Source organism: Chanodichthys erythropterus, chromosome 17 (assembly GCF_024489055.1).
Source record: "Chanodichthys erythropterus isolate Z2021 chromosome 17, ASM2448905v1, whole genome shotgun sequence".
Lineage (NCBI taxonomy): Eukaryota > Metazoa > Chordata > Actinopteri > Cypriniformes > Xenocyprididae > Chanodichthys > Chanodichthys erythropterus.
In genome coordinates, this window is record NC_090237.1 from 3,106,865 (window position 1) to 3,127,942 (window position 21,078).

The following is a 21,078-nucleotide window of genomic DNA, read 5'->3' on the forward strand; positions in this document are numbered from 1 at the left end:
AGATAGATAGAACAAAAGATAGATAGATAGATAGATAGATAGATAGATAGATAGATAGATAGATAGATAGATAGATAGATAGATAGATAGATAGATAGATAGATAGATAGATAGATAGATGTTAATCACGCATAAATCAATAAAAAGAGAAAAAAGCGTATTTTTTCTTTCTTTTGTTGGACTGAATCTAGTACGCGCTTTTACACACGTACGCGCTTGGCATTCACGACACTCGTTACGTAACGATATGGCCGTAGTTGCCACGGAGACCGCGCCAGCTTCACCGCTAATGCGCCACAACATTCCCTCATCTGCTCCTGCACATCCACCCGACAAATGACATGGATCCGCTGTCGAAGATGCGTTTAAAACCCAACACAAAGCGTGTTCTTCACAACCTTCTGCGCTCCGCCTAACAAGCTCGTTATTTTATTTTGCAGCAGTAAATTCACTTCATGAGAGAGATAGAGTGGTTAGCGTAGCCTAGCGTGCTAATCCTTCAGCAGAACTGTCCAAACTGTCAGAATCTGACTTCAGTAAACCGTAAGACGCTCTTCTCCCTTTATCTATTATCCAAATGATATTCTTCAGGATTTATATTTGTGTATTTGTGCATATTACAAATAATAAGTGCGCATTTGCTTGTCGTGTTTGTGTGACAGCAGTACATATATTAAACTGAATTCATCTTGACTCCAGATGTCACGTGTTTGTTAATAAAAAAGTTACTCCAAATGCATTCATACGCCATGTGGCTAAAGAAGTTTGCTTTAAATATTAATGTTTATTTTTAAGACCCATTGTGACATTTTATGCTGTAAATAAAATCAAAGTAGGAGTCAAGTATCACAGTGTCTCAGTCATATATGCATTATTTGTTCTCTGTTTTTATGCTTTCATAAACAGCACTGCTTTATTACATAGATGTTAATTGGGAGAAAATATGATGGCTGACTGTATGATTTCTTCAGTAACTGTTTTGTTTTTCTGTTGCTAATGCATGGGATGTTTAACCAGGTGAAAGATGCCGTCTGGGACAGATGACCCTCGTAAACTCTTCATCCTGACCACGGCGGCAAACTACTTCTCTTTGGACGCACCGGCGTCTCTCTCCTCCTGCCTTCCTCTCGATAACTTCCTAGATGATGGGAATGAGTTTCTGCTCGCCGTCACCAGACACGCAGATGAGCTGCACTTCTCCAACAAGGTGCAACACCACTCAAATAATCTTGATTTTTCATTTAAGTCAAAAGCATTTACCAAATGACTTGATGTAACTGCATTTCTTGATTCTCTCCATTTGCTCTGAAATTGCTTGAAAGGATGATTTTTTCCCCACCTAATCAGAATAATTTCATTAAAAAAACATTTAATTTAATCAAGAGGATTCATTACATTTAAAACATCAAGGCATAATTATGGTTGAACACAAGAAAGAAAAATATTTAAGCATTTCATTATATATGCCCCAATATATCAATACACAATATTTTTTTACATACATTTTTTTAATTAATGGGTAAATCAAATTAAAAATGTATTTTTAAGGTACACTTCAGGTTTCAATGGTGTAAGTAGGGTCATATGATTTCTGTGATGCACAAAACATGGACGAAATTGCAGAGTCCAGTTTAAAAAAAAGGAATTTACTGTATAACGTGGAATGGCACAGAATTTGTCAGATTTTTGATGAATAAACAAAAAAAAGGTCAGTACACTTAAATCAGATCGCAGTATAGAATAGTGTCTGTGAATATTAATCAGCAAAATGACTATTTAAATGTGAATCCTGAATATTAAACAGTAAAATTACTATTTAAACGTGAATCCTGAATATTAAACCGCAAAATGACTAAAATGTGAATCCTGAATATTAAAGGAACACTCCACTTTTTTTGAAAATAGGCTCATTTTCCAACTCCCCTAGAGTTAAACAGTTGAGTTTTACCGTTTTCGAATCCATTCAGCCGATCTCCGGTTCTGGCGGTACCACTTTTAGCATAGCTTAGCATAGTTCATTGAATCTGATTAGACCGTTAGCATCGCGTTTAAAAATGACCAAAGAGTTTTGATATTTTTCCTATTTAAAACTTGACTCTTCTGTAGTTAAATCGTGTACTAAGACCGACGTAAAAATAAAAAGTTGTGATTTTCTAGGCTGATATGGCTAGGAACTATACTCTCATTCCGGCGTAATAATCAAGGAACTTTGCTTTTCACATATGTCTCCATGGTTGCAGGGCACGTTCCCTGTGCAAGCAGGGGCTCACGGGCGCTGCGTAATATCATTGCACTGCTGCAGCCATGGAACGGCAGCAAAGTTCCTTGATTATTACGCCTGAATGAGAGTATAGTTCCTAGCCATATCAGCCTAGAAAATCACAACTTTTCATTTTCCGTCGGTCTTAGTACACGATTTAACTACAGAAGAGTCAAGTTTTAAATAGGAAAAATATCAAAACTCTTTGGTCATTTTTAAGCGCGATGCTAACGGTCTAATCAGATTCAATGAACTATGTTAAGCTATGCTAAAAGTGGTACCGCCAGACCCAGAGATCGGCTGAATGGATTCGAAAACGGTAAAACTCAACTGTTTAACTCTAGGGGAGTTGGAAAATGAGCCTATTTTCAAAAAAAGTGGAGTGTTTCTTTAAACCGCAAAATGACTATTTAAACGTGAATCCTGAATATTAAACCACTAAATGACTATTTAAACGTGAATCCTGAATATTAAACCGCAAAATGACTATTTAAACATGAATCCTGAATATTAATCAGCAAAATGACTATTTAAACGTGAATCCTGAATATTAAACCACAAAATGACTATTGAAACATGAATCCTTAATATTAAACAGAAAATTACTATTTATATGTGAATCCTGAATATTAATCAGCAAAATTACTATTTAAACGTGAATCCTGAATATTAATCTGCAAAATGACTATTTAAACGTGAATCCTGAATATTAATCGGCAAAATGACTATTTAAACGTGAATCCTGAATATTAATCGGCAAAATGACTATTTAAATGTGAATCCTAAATATTAAACCGCAAAATGACTATTTAAACGTGAATCCTGAATATTAAACCGCAAAATGACTATTTAAACATGAATCCTGAATATTAATCAGCAAAATGACTATTTAAACGTGAATACTGAATATTAAACCGCAAAATGACTATTTAAATGTGAATCCTGAATATTAACCCGCAAAATGACTATTTAAACATGAATCCTGAATATTAATCAGCAAAATGACTATTTAAACGTGAATCCTGAATATTAAACGGAAAATGACTATTTAAACGTGAATCCTGAATATTAAACAGAAAATTACTATTTATACGTGAATCCTGAATATTAATCAGCAAAATTACTATTTAAACGTGAATCCTGAATATTAATCGGCAAAATGACTATTTAAACGTGAATCCTGAATATTAATCGGCAAAATGACTATTTAAACGTGAATCCTGAATATTAAACCGCAAAATGACGATTTAAACGTGAATCCTGAATAATAAACAGAAAATTACTATTTATACGTGAATCCTGAATATTAATCAGCAAAATTACTATTTAAACGTGAATCCTGAATATTAATCGGCAAAATGACTATTTAAACGTGAATCCTGAATATTAAACCGCAAAATGACTATTTAAACGTGAATCCTGAATAATAAACAGAAAATTACTATTTATACGTGAATCCTGAATATTAATCAGCAAAATTACTATTTAAACGTGAATCCTGAATATTAAACAGAAATTTACTATTTATACGTGAATCCTGAATATTAATCAGCAAAATTACTATTTAAACTTGAATCCTGAATATTAATCGGCAAAATTACTATTTAAACGTGAATCCTGAATATTAAACAGAAAATTACTATTTATACGTGAATCCTGAATATTAATCAGCAAAATTACTATTTAAACTTGAATCCTGAATATTAATCGGCAAAATGACTATTTAAACGTGAATCCTGAATATTAATCGGCAAAATGACTATTTAAACGTGAATCCTGAATATTAAACCGCAAAATGACTATTTAAACGTGAATCCTGAATATTAAACCGCAAAATGACTATTTAAACGTGAATCCTGAATATTAAACCGCAAAATGACTATTTAAACGTGAATCCTGCATGTTCTGTGTGAATGAATGATGCAGACCACAGTTTCATTTACCACACACACACACACACACACACACACACACACACACACACACACATTGTCTTCCCAGTCTGTCAGTAACGCTCAGTTTAGTTCCTGTCTCTATGAAGCTCCTCTTTCTGAAAAGCACAATGTGCTCTGATTGGTTGGCTGGAGCCACATGTTGTGATTGGTGTTTTTTTGGGAAATGTCCCGCCCCTAACCATATCTAACTCAACCACGCCCCACCCCTTTATTCTGCGTATGAATTATTTAAATGAGGAATACTGTGACGTGTTCATTCCCGGAAGAAACTCAAGACTACAATGGAGGAGTTTCATGACAACAAGTTCAAAACACGGATTCAGTGATTCATTTCCATGAAGTATAATTGCTACCGATTTATATTAGAGGCACAATCTTCAGGAAACCTAATGGCCAAATAAAACATGCATCAGTATTCACAGCAATCAGCGTTATTTATACACCCGGCTCTATATTCAGCTACCAAATTCTCAGAAAGCGAAAGCAGAAGTTCATGTTGTGTTTGTGCAGCTGGAGAGTATGGAGGGTGACGGCAGGGTTCTTGTGTTCTTCAAACCTCATCCGTGTGTGGTGTCCGAGGACAACCTGCACCGATCCGTCCTGGTGTCCTCCATGCTGGAGTCTCCCATCAGCACCCTGTACCAGGCCCTGCGACAGGTCTACGGCCCTGTCCTGCTGCAGGTCAGCCTCATGGGATGTGTTTCACATGCATTTGAATTTGCTGTTAGGTTTATATATATGTCTTCTGCTTTCTGCAGGATGATAAATGGAGTCAGTCGTTCGACTCAAAGCTTCAGTCTCTGCTCACGGATCTTGAGGTCGGGCTGGGCTCTGTGCTTAGACACTCAGCACCAAAGGATTCTGGGAAACGTCATTCAGAGTCAGATGTGTTGAGTAAGTTCTCCCATCTTTTGTTTTTATACATTTATACATTAACAGGGCTCAACGTTAACCCTCTGGGGTCTGAGGAGGCTTGGAGAAGTTTTGACATGCCCTGACATTTGTGCTTTTTTCAGTTGTTCATAAACATATTAATGGAAAAAGTGTCATTACACAGTATTCAGCACAAACTAGGCTACAATAATATGTGAGGAACATGTACATGTTTGTGTTTTTGAAGGAATTCGGTTTATGCGTGGTTATTGAAAAAACAAAAAACTTAAGTCACTGAAATAAAGCCAAAAAATATATATTAAATCTTTGTTCACAAGACTTCTGGGTATTTGAGGTTGTAGACTAGAGTTTTTGCTTAAAAATTAGGTAAAAATTATGCTGCCTGCTTGTTCATATAAAACAATGGAGAGATTTAAATTTTCTAAAACATCTTTGGTCAAGAAACACAGTATGCGTGGAGGCGTGAATCATCATGAATAATGGGTGATTCTCACCTGAGAAGACAAAAGAATTGAATAAAGAGCTCTAATGAGCTGCATAAATAATGAGCTCTTTCAGTCAGGTAGGCTGTGAAAAAACCCTCTGCTGATCATGTCTCAAATCTCATCATGGTGTAAAACAAACATACAGAAAAAACAGCAATACTGTGAAATATTATTACAATTTAAAATAATGCTATTCCATTATATTCTTTAAAATATAATGTATTTCTGTGATGCAAAGTGTCTGAACAATTATGTTACCTCTATGGCATTTCATATAGGCTGTTAGCTTAAAAGCATGCGCATTTGGAGAAATATTGATGGATGTTTGTCAATTTTCTATACAGAGGAGTAATATTTATTCAGGATTTATAGTCATTACTATGAGTGCTGGATACTGTGTTTTGAATTCATACTTGCAGCCGGAGGGCGCTCTGTACACCTTTAGTCCACAAATGCCTGAGCACTGAAGAAGAATAGGCAATCCAGGAAATAACTGGACTAACAGAGGCCAGAGATCGCTAACTATGGCTAATCAAAACACTTTTCAAGACAATAAATACACGATTGAGACGATGAATGCATGTATTGACTGAATTTGCGTCTGAATAGCGCTGGCTCTGTGGGCGTGGCCGCATTAGCGGGTAATGAGCTGAATCACAGACTTCTGACATGGCTCTCTTTTCATACAGATTACATAAACACAGAATGTTTGTTTTCGATTTGACTTACACGATTTAAAACCTGACATTTCATTGTTTTTTTAGACATAAGTGTAATTTTTTGGTCATTAGTATTCACTAAGTTACAGTTCATTTTCTGAGAACTATCAGATTGGACTTCATTCAGAGGGAGACGAGAGATCACGCATCATGTTAGTTTTCTTTATTTTACAAAAAGCACAACATTTTGTTGTTAATCTGAGTGTACACAAATAAAAGAAGATATTCCACAGATTAAAATGGTGTATAACTCTTAATTGTATGTGCAACATTGACAGAGTATTTTTAGTCTCTTTCACACTGGTTAGAAAAAAAATGCGGTGATCACGCCGGCGTGACCGCCGACCCGAGAGTGTTAAGTTTTTTTTCTACTGGCCCAGTTGGGCCATTGGTTCAAATTTTTGCTTGCCCTGCCAAAAGTTTCACTGGCCCCGCAACAAAAAATGAAAGTAAAAGACAAGAAAATGGGCCTATAAAATAAGCATAGCTATTGTTTTCATTGTCTGTGTTACATTTAACCTCAATAAATAGGTTTATGACACTAAAAGCTACTAGTAAATAAATATTGTTAGACAAATAAATATATAGTAAATAAATATTGTTAGACAAATAAACAGTAAGTAATAAAATAGTAAAAAATAATCAAATTACGAGTAATAGCACAAATAAATACAACAGAACAAACATATAAATTAAATAAATGGTGCTTTTCAAGTTTTTCATGTAGGTTTAAACAGGAGATTTTCAGGTACAGAAATTGTAATCGAATGTATAACTACAGTATATAACTATTGAATAGATTTAGCTTTATTAAAGTGAATCAGTCAAGAGCAGTTACAGATGCATAAAAATGTTTTTAATGTTATAAAATATAAAACGTTAAATACTGTTATTTGAAATTATTAAAAAAATGAAAACACTTTAAATGTGAAATTAAACCTGCCAGTAGGTGGCAGCGAATCACTGTTAATGAGCGAATGATTGCGATTCAACTGACTCATTACAACGGCTGATTCATTCAGGAAGTGTTGCTCAGAGACGCAAAACAATTCTGTGGACTTTGGAACTATTTTCATTGGCGAAAAACAAGCGATTTGGTGTCTTAAATGTAATTCACTTGATATTAAGTTCTTGTTCATTAAACTGTACGCTGAATAAAATCAATATCACATTTGTAATCATGCTGATATTTGGAGAAAAACGGTGCTCTGTTTAATATTGGTTAACTATATTAAATTATATAAATATATATATATATATATAGAAATATATACAGGGGCATTTTTGCAGTTATCTTGAATTCTGAGGGCATTATAAAGGAGACTTTATAGACTAAATCACGCAGTGAAATCGTGCACTCTAAATATGCACGTGCACTAGATTACATCACTTAGTGTACGCGTGCACTCGATGGGTGTGTTTTTGTTTGGTTTTTGTAAAGTGAGGGACATACTCGATAATTTCAGAACGTTAAATCAACAGTTACGATATCATTGACGGTATATAACGCACACCCGACAGCACTGGCCCGATCGCGCAAATGACCGTTCTGTCTACTGTCCTGAGCGTCGTTCACACTGGCCCCGGGCCATCGACAGTCCTTATTGTCGAGCCCTGATTAAACATTTATACATTCAATTTCATGTGAATAAAGTCCACATGCTGATGTGTGCAGGTATCACGACCCCTCTGGATGAGTTCTGCTTCTGGGCCGATGTCAGTCACTCTGGACAGCAGAGCAGCGAGAGAGAGAGAGCCACACACTTCTCTGAGCTCTTCACCACCATTGAGAAGGTACACACGTTAAGAGTTTTGATGCTCATGCACACAGTTGTACACATAGCCGTGTGCGACCCAGTGTTATTGTAGTATTATTAAGTTGGCTTGAGAAAGTCAACTTACTGAAATGCTATTTAAACTTCTTCATCTGCTGAAACTAAAATTTCTGACTGCTACTCCTCCTAGAGCTTTAAAGCTAGAACTACCAAACTTGGACTAGACCTTCAAGGGTTAGTTCACCCAAAAATGAAAATGTTGTCATCATTTACTCACCCTCAAGTTGTTCCAAACCTGTATTTTTGAACACAAAAGAAGAATGAAGAATGTCTGTAATCAAACAGTGTTTGTTTCAGGACTACAGTAATCTGGATAGTTTCAGTCTGGTGGAGGTACTGGACCTGATTGAGAGCACACGTGAGACAGTAGATGACGTGTGGAAACAGAATGAGCACGCCCCCTACCCCGAGACACGCATGATCAGACTCATGGATGTCATAGGTGCACATAAAGCCTTGATAAGTAATAATGAGAATATACTTGAGAAAGTACTAATGGTGTTCCTGATGTACGTGTGTTCGCAGGCGGAGCTCTCGGCAGGTTCGTACAGAGGAAGTTGAATGCGCTGCGCTTGTGGGAGGATCCTTATTTCACAGTCAGGGAGGGGCTTAAAGGGGGCGTGACTGTCTGTGAGCAGTGGGTGGCGGCCTGTGAACATCTGACTGGTCAGGTGTGGAAACGCTACTCGCCTCATCCGTGGAGCGGAGAGAAGCACCGCCCACAGGGGCTGCAGAGCCTCGGCCAGCGATTGGAGGAGGTCTGACCGCACACCTATCAATCTTTGCAGTATAATCTGGTGCGTTATCTCATGACGTGTGTGTTTCAGGTGGTTCAGGTGCGATCTGTGTGTGAGAAACTGCAGCGTTTGTTATCCGGAGGGAAACAGCAGGTTTCATCCGCACGTGTGTATCAGCCTTTCACGGGACTCAACCCGATACACTACAACCCTTACACTGAGGTACACTATCTGCGCTACTGTGTTTCCAGCACCATCAGCATAAACATATGATGAATATTTGATTTATCACTCAGCTGTATGTCTGTTTATGTGTGTGCGTTTAGCCCTTATGGAGAGCCGCAGTGTCTCAGTTTGATCGACTCATCGCTCCAGCAGAACAGGAAGCAGCTGGAAAGCTCAAGACCTTCATAATAGATGCACAGGACAGTCCGCAGCAGGTACATACACTCACGCTAGTCCTGTGTGTCCAGACGTTTGGCTTTTTAACTATATCACAGCTTATTCTAGCCAAGAACCGCCCACCTAGACTAAAACAGACTTGATGTTTGACACCAGATTTATAATAAACTCACAGACAGATGCACGTCGTTGTTTTCTCATCTTCGTTTCAGCTGCTGCAGGCGTTTCAGAAACACAGAGATCTGATCAAACGACCCACAATCAGCAAAGAACTGAAGCCTGAGAGAGAAACGCTCCTCACACGACTGCTGGACTACAACAAGGGTCAGATCACATGCACTGAGCAATACAACACTGGTTCACTGCCTACATAGGCAGCTACCTTCTAAGGCAGCATGCTAACTGAAACTAAACCACATAAATGCCTGATGTGAAACACTAATTTTGGCTAAAATGAGGGGTGACACTTTATTTTAGGGTCTTTTAACTAGTTGCTTATTACTAGATTATTGGCTGTTAATTAGTATTTATTAAGCACATATTAATGCCTTATTCTATATGACCTTATTCTACATTCTTAATCCTACCCAAAATCTAATTTTAACTAACTAGCTATTAATAAGCAGTAAATTAAGAGTTTATTGAGGGAAAAGTCCAAGTTAATAGTGAATACGTGTTCCCTATACTAAAGTGTTACCAAATGAGTACCTGTATAGTAGAAGTCAGCATGCCTACATCAGGACCGTCTACATTATGAAGCTTGTTAGAGTTTAATACATAGCTAAAGTTTCAAATCTAGATCCAGAACTGCCATCCTATGAGGAGAGAAATAACTTAGAGAGGTTGTCATGCTAGCTGTGTTGTTGTGCAGGACTGCGGGCAGATTTTGAGAGTCGTTGTCACGGCGCTCCAGGAGAGAAAACCGGTCCTCTAGCGGGCAGAAACCTTCCTGAGGTCGTCAACAATATTGTGTGGGTCAGACAGCTGCTGCTCAAGGTGCGTACACATGGATTTTCATGAGCTTATATTCATTAATAGCAGTGCTTCCCACACATAGACTATGTGGTTCTGACGCCCACATTTGATCGCAGATGGTTTCAATATCTTGCGCGGATATAAAAGTATAAGAGGATAAAAATAAAAGCAAAAATGTGTCTCCAAATATACTTGGGCGGCCGTTATTATACTTGGGTGGCCCGCCCAAGTATATTTGGAGACACATTTTTGCTTTTATTTTTATCCTCTTATACTTTTATATCCGCGCAAGATATTGAAACCATCTGCGATCAAATGTGGGCGTCAGAACTGTTTACTCCCGCTGACATTCCCACAGGCGCTGCATTTTGCAAAGTCACAAGGGGGCGCTGTTGTGCGTTCTACAAGCTCGCGCAACAGCGCTTCAGTCTGCTTCAAAGTGATTCTCAATCAATGAAAAGCGCAGATTTATGCCAAGCGATTGCTAATGAACTCAAGCTGATGAATTATTACAATGTCTACTTTATGGCCTTTATATAAAATGTTTTAGACGATTGTAAGAATCTGAAGGATTAGCCTGCAATAGTACAGACATTTCAAAATAAGAGTCCCGATGTATTTCGGGATTGTTTATAATTAAAAGTCACACTCTAAGTTTTTTCTTTTTCTTTTGGACATTATTGGTATTTTGGTTACACAATAAATTGTATTTAATTTGATTTCCATTTAATTCATAGTAAATTATTGTAGTCTCCCCCACAGGAAGAAAAGACTAAGAACATTATTTGACACATACATTATTCATTTTATAAATTTTACTAGTAAAATCTGTGTCCCATTCCCTGAGAGAGACACTATATGACAGCAAGGAGAACCATTTAAATGCTGTAATTTTGCATAATTTACAATGCATAATAATGCATAATATTAGTATGTAATTATATGTAATAATATGCTATATAATTAAATTAATTTAAATAAATAAAAAATACTGATAAAAATCACACATTATTTGTTTGTCACATGTAGTAGACGATTTTTGTGCCGTGGGTAAAAGGAGGATTTTTCACCCATCTACCACCGCAAGTATATTTCAAACCTGTGGGAAGCACTGAATAGACAACATTTAAATGAGCCATTTAAGGCAAGACACTACAGGCAGAACCGTTGTTTTTTGTTTTGAGATTTTAGTCTATTTTAATAATAACAATAATAATTTGTTACAATTTTATAGCGCTTTTCTGGGTACTCAAAGCGCTTTACATATGAAAGGGGGAATCTCCTCAACCACCACCAATGTGCAGTATCCACCTGGATGATGCAACGTCAGCCATATTGTGCCAGAATGCCCACCAATCAGTATATGGGGATGATTAGGAGGCCGTGATGGTGGATAGAGGCCAATGGACATTTGCATCTGTAGATTTCAATTACAATACATATATTTAAAGGCTTTGATCTTTTTCTCCTTTACAGCAGCTTTACATGCATCAGACTTTACAGATTTATTCCTATCTATATTCTGAAGAGTTTTACAGGGGGGTTTGTTTAAATATCATTTGCCTGATTTTATGCAACATTTTATACCTAAAACATCATGACATGCATTTGTTTTCTGGCTGCTGACAGTATGTTCTGATTTATCGGATGGATCTTCTCCACATATATTAGGTCTGACCCCTGTCAGCCTGAGAGTTTGACTGAGAAAGCCAGGGAAGAGCAGAAGCAGGAGATGAAGTGATGATAATAAAAAGAGCACAGTTTATTAAATAATCTTAGTTGCGTTTTTTTTGTTTTTTTGGTCTCGATGCTCAGACTTCACCTGACCTGTACAAATCCAACAAGAGTTATTATATCACCACAAAAACAATGGAAGATTACTGCTTCACAAAATAATGAACAGTATAAATCAAAAAATAATAAGTAGGGCCGGGTAAAAAATATTGATTTCTCGATTTTAATTGATTCTCATTTTTACGAATCAATGTTGATTCTTAAATCCCAAGAATCGATTAGTCCAATATATCGCAATAATCTTTGTGCTTTGTTACTTTTGATATGAAGCAAAGTCTCAGATTTCAAATGACGTCCGTCTTATTATGAGATTCAGAAAATAAATACTGTTTTGGTGCTGTTTAATGTGGCGTGACGGATCGCTTTAGCGCCTCAGTTAAAGAGAAGCATGTGATCATCCTCTCCTCCGCTTTAATACCAGTTACAGCGTGAAAAACATGAATGAACATCTGAAGGTATGTTACAATATACAGTACAACTTACTGAAATCTGTATCATGTCTCGTGTAATCGCTCAATCAGTGCTTCACCCTCGAATAGACGTCAATAAAACAGCTTGTAAACAATGTCACGTAACGTCACATTTACCTCCGAAAAACATATTCAGTGACCATAAACTCATTAGTCAGCTAGAAAAGTGACTCTAGAAAGCAACATTCTGATAAATATAGCTATGCACCGTTACATATTCATTATAATGTTCTTCATTATTTAATGCATCTTTGAATAAATGACAGACGCAATTTAAACATTTAGTGTAATTTAAGTGTTTGTATATAAATAAGTTAATTTAACCTTCAGTATTATTTTAGTAGTACCAGCTGACTCTCATGTGTAGTTTACTGCATTAGTTGAGAGATTTTTTTCCTCTAGAAAATTTGCCATGTGCTGAAACTGAAATACTACATCCACAATAATCAATATCAAAACGAATTGAAATCATAATCGAATCGAAAGCATGTGAATAGTAGTCGAATCGAATTGTGAAAATTGTGTCTGAAAATGATTTAAGGGGGGACACTACAGGCAAAAACACTGAGATTTTGCACTTTTTGGCTTTTCATAAAGTGTTTTTTCAGACTGGTGGAAAGAAAACATCCAAAATACACTTTTGAGTTTATATTTTATAGCACTTTATCTATTTGCATCTATAGATTTCAATTACAGTAAATATCTTTATATGTCTGAAATACTACATCCAAAATAATCAATATCGGATCGAATCGAATTGAAATCAGAATCGAATCGAAAGCATGTGAATAGTAATCGAATTGAATCGTGAAAATTGTCTCAATACCCAGCCCTAATAATAATAATATGAATAAATGATTAAATGATAAATCAAATGACAACTACATAAATGACTAATGATTATACAATTAAATAATGTAAAAAACAAAGAAAATAAAACACAACACAGACGTATGGTTGCTCTCTGAAGGTAACATTGTGCTGTTTATTTTATTCATTTAATTTCTCGAAAGTTTTACCCGGTTCACCTGTGGTGTCTTGCCTTAAATGAAAAGAGCAGTAAGTGTGGTGAAGGACTTGAACTGGTCGCTAGTTATAGCAGTAAGATCTGTGTGTAGGTGGAGGACTCTCTGAAGATGGCAGACGCGTTGCTCTCTGATCTGTCTGGGTTTCGGCCGCTGGTCCGTTTCTCCGATGAGCTGCAGGAGCAGCTGAGATCGTACGAGCAGGAGCAGTTTGAGGACTGGACCAGAGACCTGCTGTCGGGATTCTCCGATCCCAAATCTGGAATCAGGTTAACACACACACACACACAAACAACAAACATGTAGACTTATACTTTTACCATCCAAATAACCTGGGCTCATTCATTTGGCACAAATCCAAATCAAATGGCACATTTTCAAAACAAATTGTGACAGGAGCACCACCATAAATCTGTCCTGTACGTGTGTAGTTTGCAGGCCAGTAATCGTGTCATGGAGTTGGATCACATGGATGGCAAACTGAAGATCCAGTACTCGGACCGGCTGGTGAGTTTACTCCGGGAGGTGCGGCAGCTCTCCGCTCTGGGCTTCACTATCCCTGCGAAGATCCAGCAGGTGGCAAACACAGCAGAGAAGTTCTACCGACAGGCCATCATCCTCAAACAGGTGTGTGAACACACAGACATACGGACTGGAGGGGCTTTTGCACCGTTCGCTTGCTGAAAGTACCAGTATGACTGCTAACCCAACGAGTGACATTTCTAGACTGCCTATTCTAGAATGTTCTCTCTTAGGAAGTTATTTTTGTGAATTAGTTTAATCATATCAATGAAGTGAATCACTGAATCATTTGAGTCACCTCTCAATATAATTCACACCTGATGATTACTGCAGTATCATGTAAGTTAAACGAGGCTGCCCTCTCTTTGTAAGTAGCTTGACTGTAGTTTAACAACTTTAATTTTTAATTCGCTTGTAATTTAACGTCCCGCATACTGTATTCTTAGGTCAAATATTGCGTTGTATGTAGACGTGTGTTTGTGTGTTTAACAGGTGGCTCATTTCTACAACACCATCGATCAGCAGATGATACCTTCTCAACGACCCATGATGCTCGGCTGTGCTCTGGCCTTTGAGCAGGTCATCAAGGTAAGCCTGAGAACATTTCCTTCTGCCATGAAACTGTATTTTATAGTATTTTTTATGTTTCTTCTGCTCATCAAGGCTGCATTTATTTGCAATAAAAATTGTGAAATATTATTACAATTTAAATCAGCTGTTTTCTATGTGAATATACAGTAAAGTGTAATTTATATCCTGTGATCAAAGCTGAATTTTCAGCATCATTACTCCAGTCTTCAGTGTCACATGATCCTTCAGAAATCATTCTAATATGATGATTTGCTGCTCAAGAAACATTTCTGATTATTATCAATGTTGAAAACATTGTTTTTTAACATTATAAATGTCTTTACTGTCACTTTTTATCAATTTAATGCATCCTTGATGAATAAAAGTATTAATTTCTTTAAAATTTCTATTCCTTCTGACCCCAAACGTTTGAATGCTGGTGTATTTTGCATGATAGATGAGTTCAGGCTGTGTTTTGAGTGTCATTATATAATAAACTGGTCACATATAGACTGTGAATCATCTTGTTGTACGATATTTATTTGCGGCAGAACCCACGGTCTCAGTCTCGCGAAGAAGGCGGAAAACTCCAGATCACGTGGGAGAATCCTAAAGAGCTGGAGCAGTACATCGGTAAACTGCAGAGCGCCGCAGAGAGACTCTCCACGGAGAACCGCAAACTCAGGAAGTGGCACACCGACTTCACTGACAAGGTGATCTCGCTCTCTCCTCTTCCTCAGGCCTTTAACCTGACCTTGAACGTGCACGTTTGGCACATCAAGACACAAATGAACATAGAAGAGCTGGTCTGGACTGGCTTTAGTTTTGTGTGTGTGTTTTGTAGGTGGTGTGTCTGATGGGAGTGGATCTCCTGCGTCAGCAGCAAAGATGGAAAGATGGTCTTCAGGATCTCAGGACTGGATTTGCCACACTGGAGTCTCAGGTGATCATGATTCTTCTTGTCTCTGTAGTAAACTGCCTCGCTGTCTGCAGAGCGGCTCGGGTCACAGGAAATGATGCTCCACACAAACTCATCTCTGAATCTGTAGTTTGGGTCACTTTTATTCTGTATTTGGGAACACAACAATCTTCCCTAAAATATTAGCATTGTAATTTTACAGCTGTAAGATAAAATGATTATTATTATTTTATTTTTATTGAATATTCGATTTATTTTTTTTACAGTTTAATATTTTATATAATAATAATAATAATTTTAAAATGTTTAAATAAAAAAGCTCCAGGTTTTTTCTGCTTGTTTGTAGGGTTGCACAATTTGTCCAGAAATTGTTATTATATATAAATATGACTATTAAAAATAGTAATAATACATATTGATTATAATAATAATAATAATTATAATAATAATAACAATTTAATTTGGGAACACAACATGCATCAACAGTCTTCCCTTAAATATTAGTATTGTAATTTTACAACTGTAAGATAAAATGATTATTATTATTTTTATGATTATTATTTTTTTTCTTAAATATTAAATGTCTGATTTTACAGTGATTTTGTTTACATTTTTTGTATAATAATAATCCTAATAATAATTAAAAATAAAAAAGCTCCAGGTTTGCTCTGCTTGTTTGTAAGGTTGCACAATTTGGCCAAAAATTTTGATTGTATATAAATATGACTATAAAATAGTAATAATAAATATTTATGTTAATAATAATATTAATATTAATAATAATAATTTTAAATAAAATATTAAACAAAATAAAAATAAAAATTCAAGTTTTTAAGTAAAATAATACAACAATAATAATATGATTTTACAGTACAACTGTATGGTTATATAAATATTTTATGACTGTCTTAATTTCTTAATTTTTAAACATTAATCCATCAAGCTATAGTCATACTGATAAATAATCACACAAATATTGGCAAAACTGAAGCTTTTTTTTATTTTTAAACATTAAAAATGTTCATGATTTTCATTAGAAAGAGAGATTTTTCCCCCCAATTTGCCCAGCCCAAGCATCTACCTTCTAAAGCAGGACCCTAACAGATATGGATCCTCATATGCCTTGTTAGGTGGCATAATGGTGCCTAAAATGCTGTCTATGTAGGCAGCTCACTTTTATCAGCGGCCTTAAATGTGCCTGGATGTGTGTGTGTGTGTGTTCAGGGGTTTCGTACAGGAGACATGAAGGCCTGGCGTCAGCACTGGAACCATCAGCTGTATAAAGCTCTGGAGCATCAGTATCAGGTGGGACTGGAGGCCCTCAACAAGAACCTGCCGGAGATTAACATCGACCTCATCTTCAAGTAAGAGCCCCTCTCCTCTTGATGTGTTTTAAGAGTCTAGTTCACTCAAAAACTCACCCAATCATTTACTCACAAAAACTATTGTTCAATATCTTGTGTGTTTCTTCAGGCAGGGGCGGCTGCAGTTCCGTCCTGCGTTTGAAGAGGTCAGGGCAAAATACTACCGCGAGATGAAAAGGTTCATCTGCATCCCGAACCAGTTTAAGGGCGTGAGCGAGACGGGAGAGGAGCCCATATTCACCTGCATGATCGAACACAACGCCAGCGGCTTCTTGACCATCTTCAGCAAAGCTGAACTCCTCTTCAGTCGACTCACACAAGTGCTGGACAAGTTTAAGGTACTGCAGACTGTGTTTCAAACCCTACTGAGCCTCCTGACTAGATAATGTCATCGATGCGCCGATGAGACACCCGTTCTATTAAAGCGATTAACAAGATGTAATATCAGTCTCTGGTGTCTCCAGAATGTGTCAATGAAGTTTCAGCTCAAAATCCCCCACAGATCATTTATTATAGCTTGTCAAATTTGAGCAAAAACACGCGTTTTTGTGTGTGTGTCCCTTTAAATGCAAATGAGCTGCTGCTCCAGAAGAGGGCGGAGCTTTAACAGCTCAACAACAACAAAGCTGGAGAATCTCACGCAGCCAAAATGAGGATTGTCAGTAACGTTGTTCAGCCTTACATTGTTCAAACCGGAGTCGACACTGATGGAGAGACTCAGGAAGAAGTTACAACTTTTAGACGTTTCTGAATGGTTAGTGGATAAATTGATGTAGTTGCTGTGGAGTTGATCAACTCATCCACTAGCATGTGCCGTCATGTTCATGTTTTGTGTTGAATTGACCCTCGTTTGGTGTAAAATGACGGCATGTCAACAACACTCTACTACAACAACTCTTCCTCTTCTCTAAAGCAGCCCAACATGGCTCCGCCCCCTTTGTTGTGTGTTCTCGGGGGCGGGGTTTATGTAAAATTTGGGGTTTGTGATGTCACTAACTCGAGAAGAAACTCGTTGTTGTCTCTACCAGCTGTTTGTTGTAGTCCTTAAAAGAAAATATCTTCCTTTGCATTGTACTTTGAGCGTCATAACTTTGCAGATGTTGTTTTAACTAAAATTAAAAAAGTGACATCATAATCAAGGACCCCAGATATGGTACCGTTCAAAAGTTTGGGGTCCGTAAACTTAATACTTTTGTTCATCAAGGATGTATTAAATTGATCAAAAGTGACAGTAAAGACATTTATAATGTCACAAAAGATTCTATTTCAAATAAATGCTGTTCTTTTGAACTTTATATCCATCAAAGAATCCTGAAAAATAAAATATATCACAGTTTCCACAGAAATGAACTGTTTTCAACATTGATAATAATCATAAATGTTTCTTGAGCATCAAATCATCATATTAGAATGATTTCTGAAGGATCATGTGACACTGAAGACTGGAGTAATGATGCTGAAAATTCAGCTTTGATCACAGGAATACATTACACTTTACTATATATTCACATATAAAACAGCTGTTTTAAATTGTAATAATATTTCACTGTTTTACTGTATTTTTGATCAATTAAACACAGCCTTGCTGCTTCTTTCAAAAACATTATAAAATCCACCCCAAACTTTTGAACGTTACCGTATATCCTTCAAGGATAAAGCAATCCCAGAATACATTGCACATACGTGCATTTCTCTTACAATAGTAAGTTAAAGGAAATGTTTATTATAAATAAAGCTCCGGACAATTAATGCATGCATGGTGGATTCCAATCATATTAGAATATTAAAACATGAAGGGAGTTTCAGCACTTAAAGGTCATAAACTGAGGTCACTTTTAAAGTGATGTTCTAGAAAACACCGTAAACACCCACACACACACACACACACACACACACACACACACACACACACACACACACACACACACACACACACACACACACACACACGTCCAACCAGATCCACTGTTTATTAGACATTACCTGTAGCAAAAAACACAGTGAACTGCCTACCTAGACATGTTGAATGCATCTATGATGCACAAAATGCTGTCTACTGTAGATCAGTGCACTATTTTTTTTAAAGATATGACAATGATATATTAGCATCCATTTATTGTGTTTTAGCATTTACAAACTTCCATTCTTGAAATACTGTCTGCTTTCAATTGTGGTTTAGAGGACACTATATGTCAAAGGTTCTTATGCTTCTTTAATACTGTTACGGGGAATCCCGGCTCACTCGCACACAAACTCACTTCTGATTTCTGCCGCCCACACAGAGGGGAAATGGGCCGAGCGCTTCCTCTTTAGCAGCATGGCTGGGAAACCTCGTCCGAGTCGTTCTGTCTGAGATTTGTGCGTCTGCTAACAGCAGATGTCCGATCAGTGGGCTTGTGCTGCTTTAATTAGCCTTATAAAACTCTCTGTTCACTGATCCGTCATCATAGTTTCATTGACTTACACGACCTACGAGTCTGAAACTGTATGCAAAGTTAAGTAGCGTGTTCATTCTAAATCTGAAATGACAGCTCAGCGTTTTGCTCATTTCATCACTTCCTAAGAAAGCGACCTAATAAAAGATCTGTATAAAGGTCCGAGTGGTTCAGTTTTCTCGATTTGGAGTTTTTTATGTGGCTAATAACAGAAGGGAAGGGTTGCACCCTAAAGTTTGAGAATTTCAGCATGCTCCAAAATAACACATAATCAGCACATAATCTACATCAGATGAGTCTAGTACCTGTATGAATAGGTTTCTTCAACTTTTGACCCGTTTGAAAAAAAACTCGAATGGTTTTAATGCCGAACCCAATGCAGCAGCAACATTTATTATTGCACTAAAATATCAAAATGTCCTAAAATCAAAGTGCAATGTCAGTTTCACAATGAACTGGTCAAAAACAATAACATCAGCTGATTTAAGTTTCTGAATGTGTCTTTGATAGTTTTACTCTTATTTGGAGCTAAAACTAAAGCTAAGACTAAAATTATTAACAAATATATAACAAAAAACTTAATTGAAAATTAGGAACTTGGAAGTTGTCTGAAATAAAATAAGTTTAAGTTGAAGTACTAAACTTACTAAAACCTAAACTGAAATAAAAATGATTTAAAGCTAAGTAGAGATATTAGTAAAAACGACAACAAAAATACTAAAATAAAAATGAAAGCTAATTCAAAATATTAATAAGTAGTATATAAATAGTACCAAAATAGCACAATTAGGACAGGTTGTGAATGCATGACCTTTGACTTTAAGAACCTTTTTAAACTTGATTTTAGCTGTCTTAACTAAACATGAATAAATGGTTAATACAATTAATAAATGGTTAGTCACATGTTACTTTTTACATTTAGCATTTCCAACCGGTTAAGACTAAGGATGCACGATAAATCAGCCACCATATTGGTACCGGCCGATATATGTTCATTTGTAATGTTAACGTTATCGGCCTGAGAAGAAAATTTGATCGATATATTAAAATCGATCAATAATGTATGGATTTCCTTCAGCTGAGACACTGTCCGCCATTATGGTTTTGAATTGCTTGAAATGTGATTGAAATCACGGTTAATTTACAGCACAAGTCTGTCATTTAGACTACATGATATTATAATGAGAACATTATAATTGTGTGTTTGGGATGTGGATTTTAATGGTGAGACTTTTGTTTTTATGATCAGGCTGTCAAAGATTATATACAAATCTTGATTTAGATTTGTCGGCCGATATATCGGTTATCGGATTTCAAATATAATGAATTACCATTATCGTATTGGCCAAAATGTTCATATCGATGCATCCCTAAGACCCAGTGTTTATGGATTTGATTTTTAACATAGCTCATAACAGACGAGAAGATCCTGCAAGATAAATGAAAATTGGTGTAAGAAACTTGAGCGTGGGTGAATGGTGCATGTGATCTATAATATCTGTAAGATGTTTGCATAGGGGGTTATTTGATGTTATTTATAAAACTGCTTCCCTGTGTGTCTGTGTTCAGGACTGGGTGGTTCTGGGACAGGTGGATATAGATGTTCTGGTGGAGAAACACCTTCACAGTGTCCAGGACTGGGAGAGAAACTTCAAAGCTCTCAAAGCCAAAGGAAAAGAGGCCGAGCGGCTGCCCAGGTATCTGCTCGTGTGTGTGT

General features: G+C 36.7%; 1 protein-coding gene across 4 annotated transcripts in view; it reads left to right on the top strand.

Annotated features, from left to right (window-relative positions):
• The first annotated feature begins 297 nt into the window (after nt 1–297).
• Nucleotides 298–21,078, top strand: part of dync2h1 (dynein cytoplasmic 2 heavy chain 1) — a 119,479-nt gene continuing 98,698 nt past the window's right edge. For all 4 annotated transcript variants that reach the window (XM_067365099.1, XM_067365100.1, XM_067365101.1 and 1 more), the window contains exons 1-19: nt 298–543; nt 1,018–1,207; nt 4,726–4,896; nt 4,974–5,109; nt 7,989–8,107; nt 8,446–8,590; nt 8,674–8,906; nt 8,976–9,107; nt 9,212–9,325; nt 9,500–9,611; nt 10,159–10,283; nt 13,645–13,820; nt 13,983–14,178; nt 14,566–14,661; nt 15,195–15,356; nt 15,488–15,586; nt 16,787–16,926; nt 17,036–17,264; nt 20,931–21,058. In XM_067365099.1, coding sequence (XP_067221200.1) covers nt 1,025–1,207; nt 4,726–4,896; nt 4,974–5,109; nt 7,989–8,107; nt 8,446–8,590; nt 8,674–8,906; nt 8,976–9,107; nt 9,212–9,325; nt 9,500–9,611; nt 10,159–10,283; nt 13,645–13,820; nt 13,983–14,178; nt 14,566–14,661; nt 15,195–15,356; nt 15,488–15,586; nt 16,787–16,926; nt 17,036–17,264; nt 20,931–21,058 — 2,696 coding nt within the window. In that variant the 5' untranslated portion in view covers nt 298–543; nt 1,018–1,024. The remainder of the gene's footprint in view (nt 544–1,017; nt 1,208–4,725; nt 4,897–4,973; nt 5,110–7,988; nt 8,108–8,445; nt 8,591–8,673; nt 8,907–8,975; nt 9,108–9,211; nt 9,326–9,499; nt 9,612–10,158; nt 10,284–13,644; nt 13,821–13,982; nt 14,179–14,565; nt 14,662–15,194; nt 15,357–15,487; nt 15,587–16,786; nt 16,927–17,035; nt 17,265–20,930; nt 21,059–21,078) is intronic.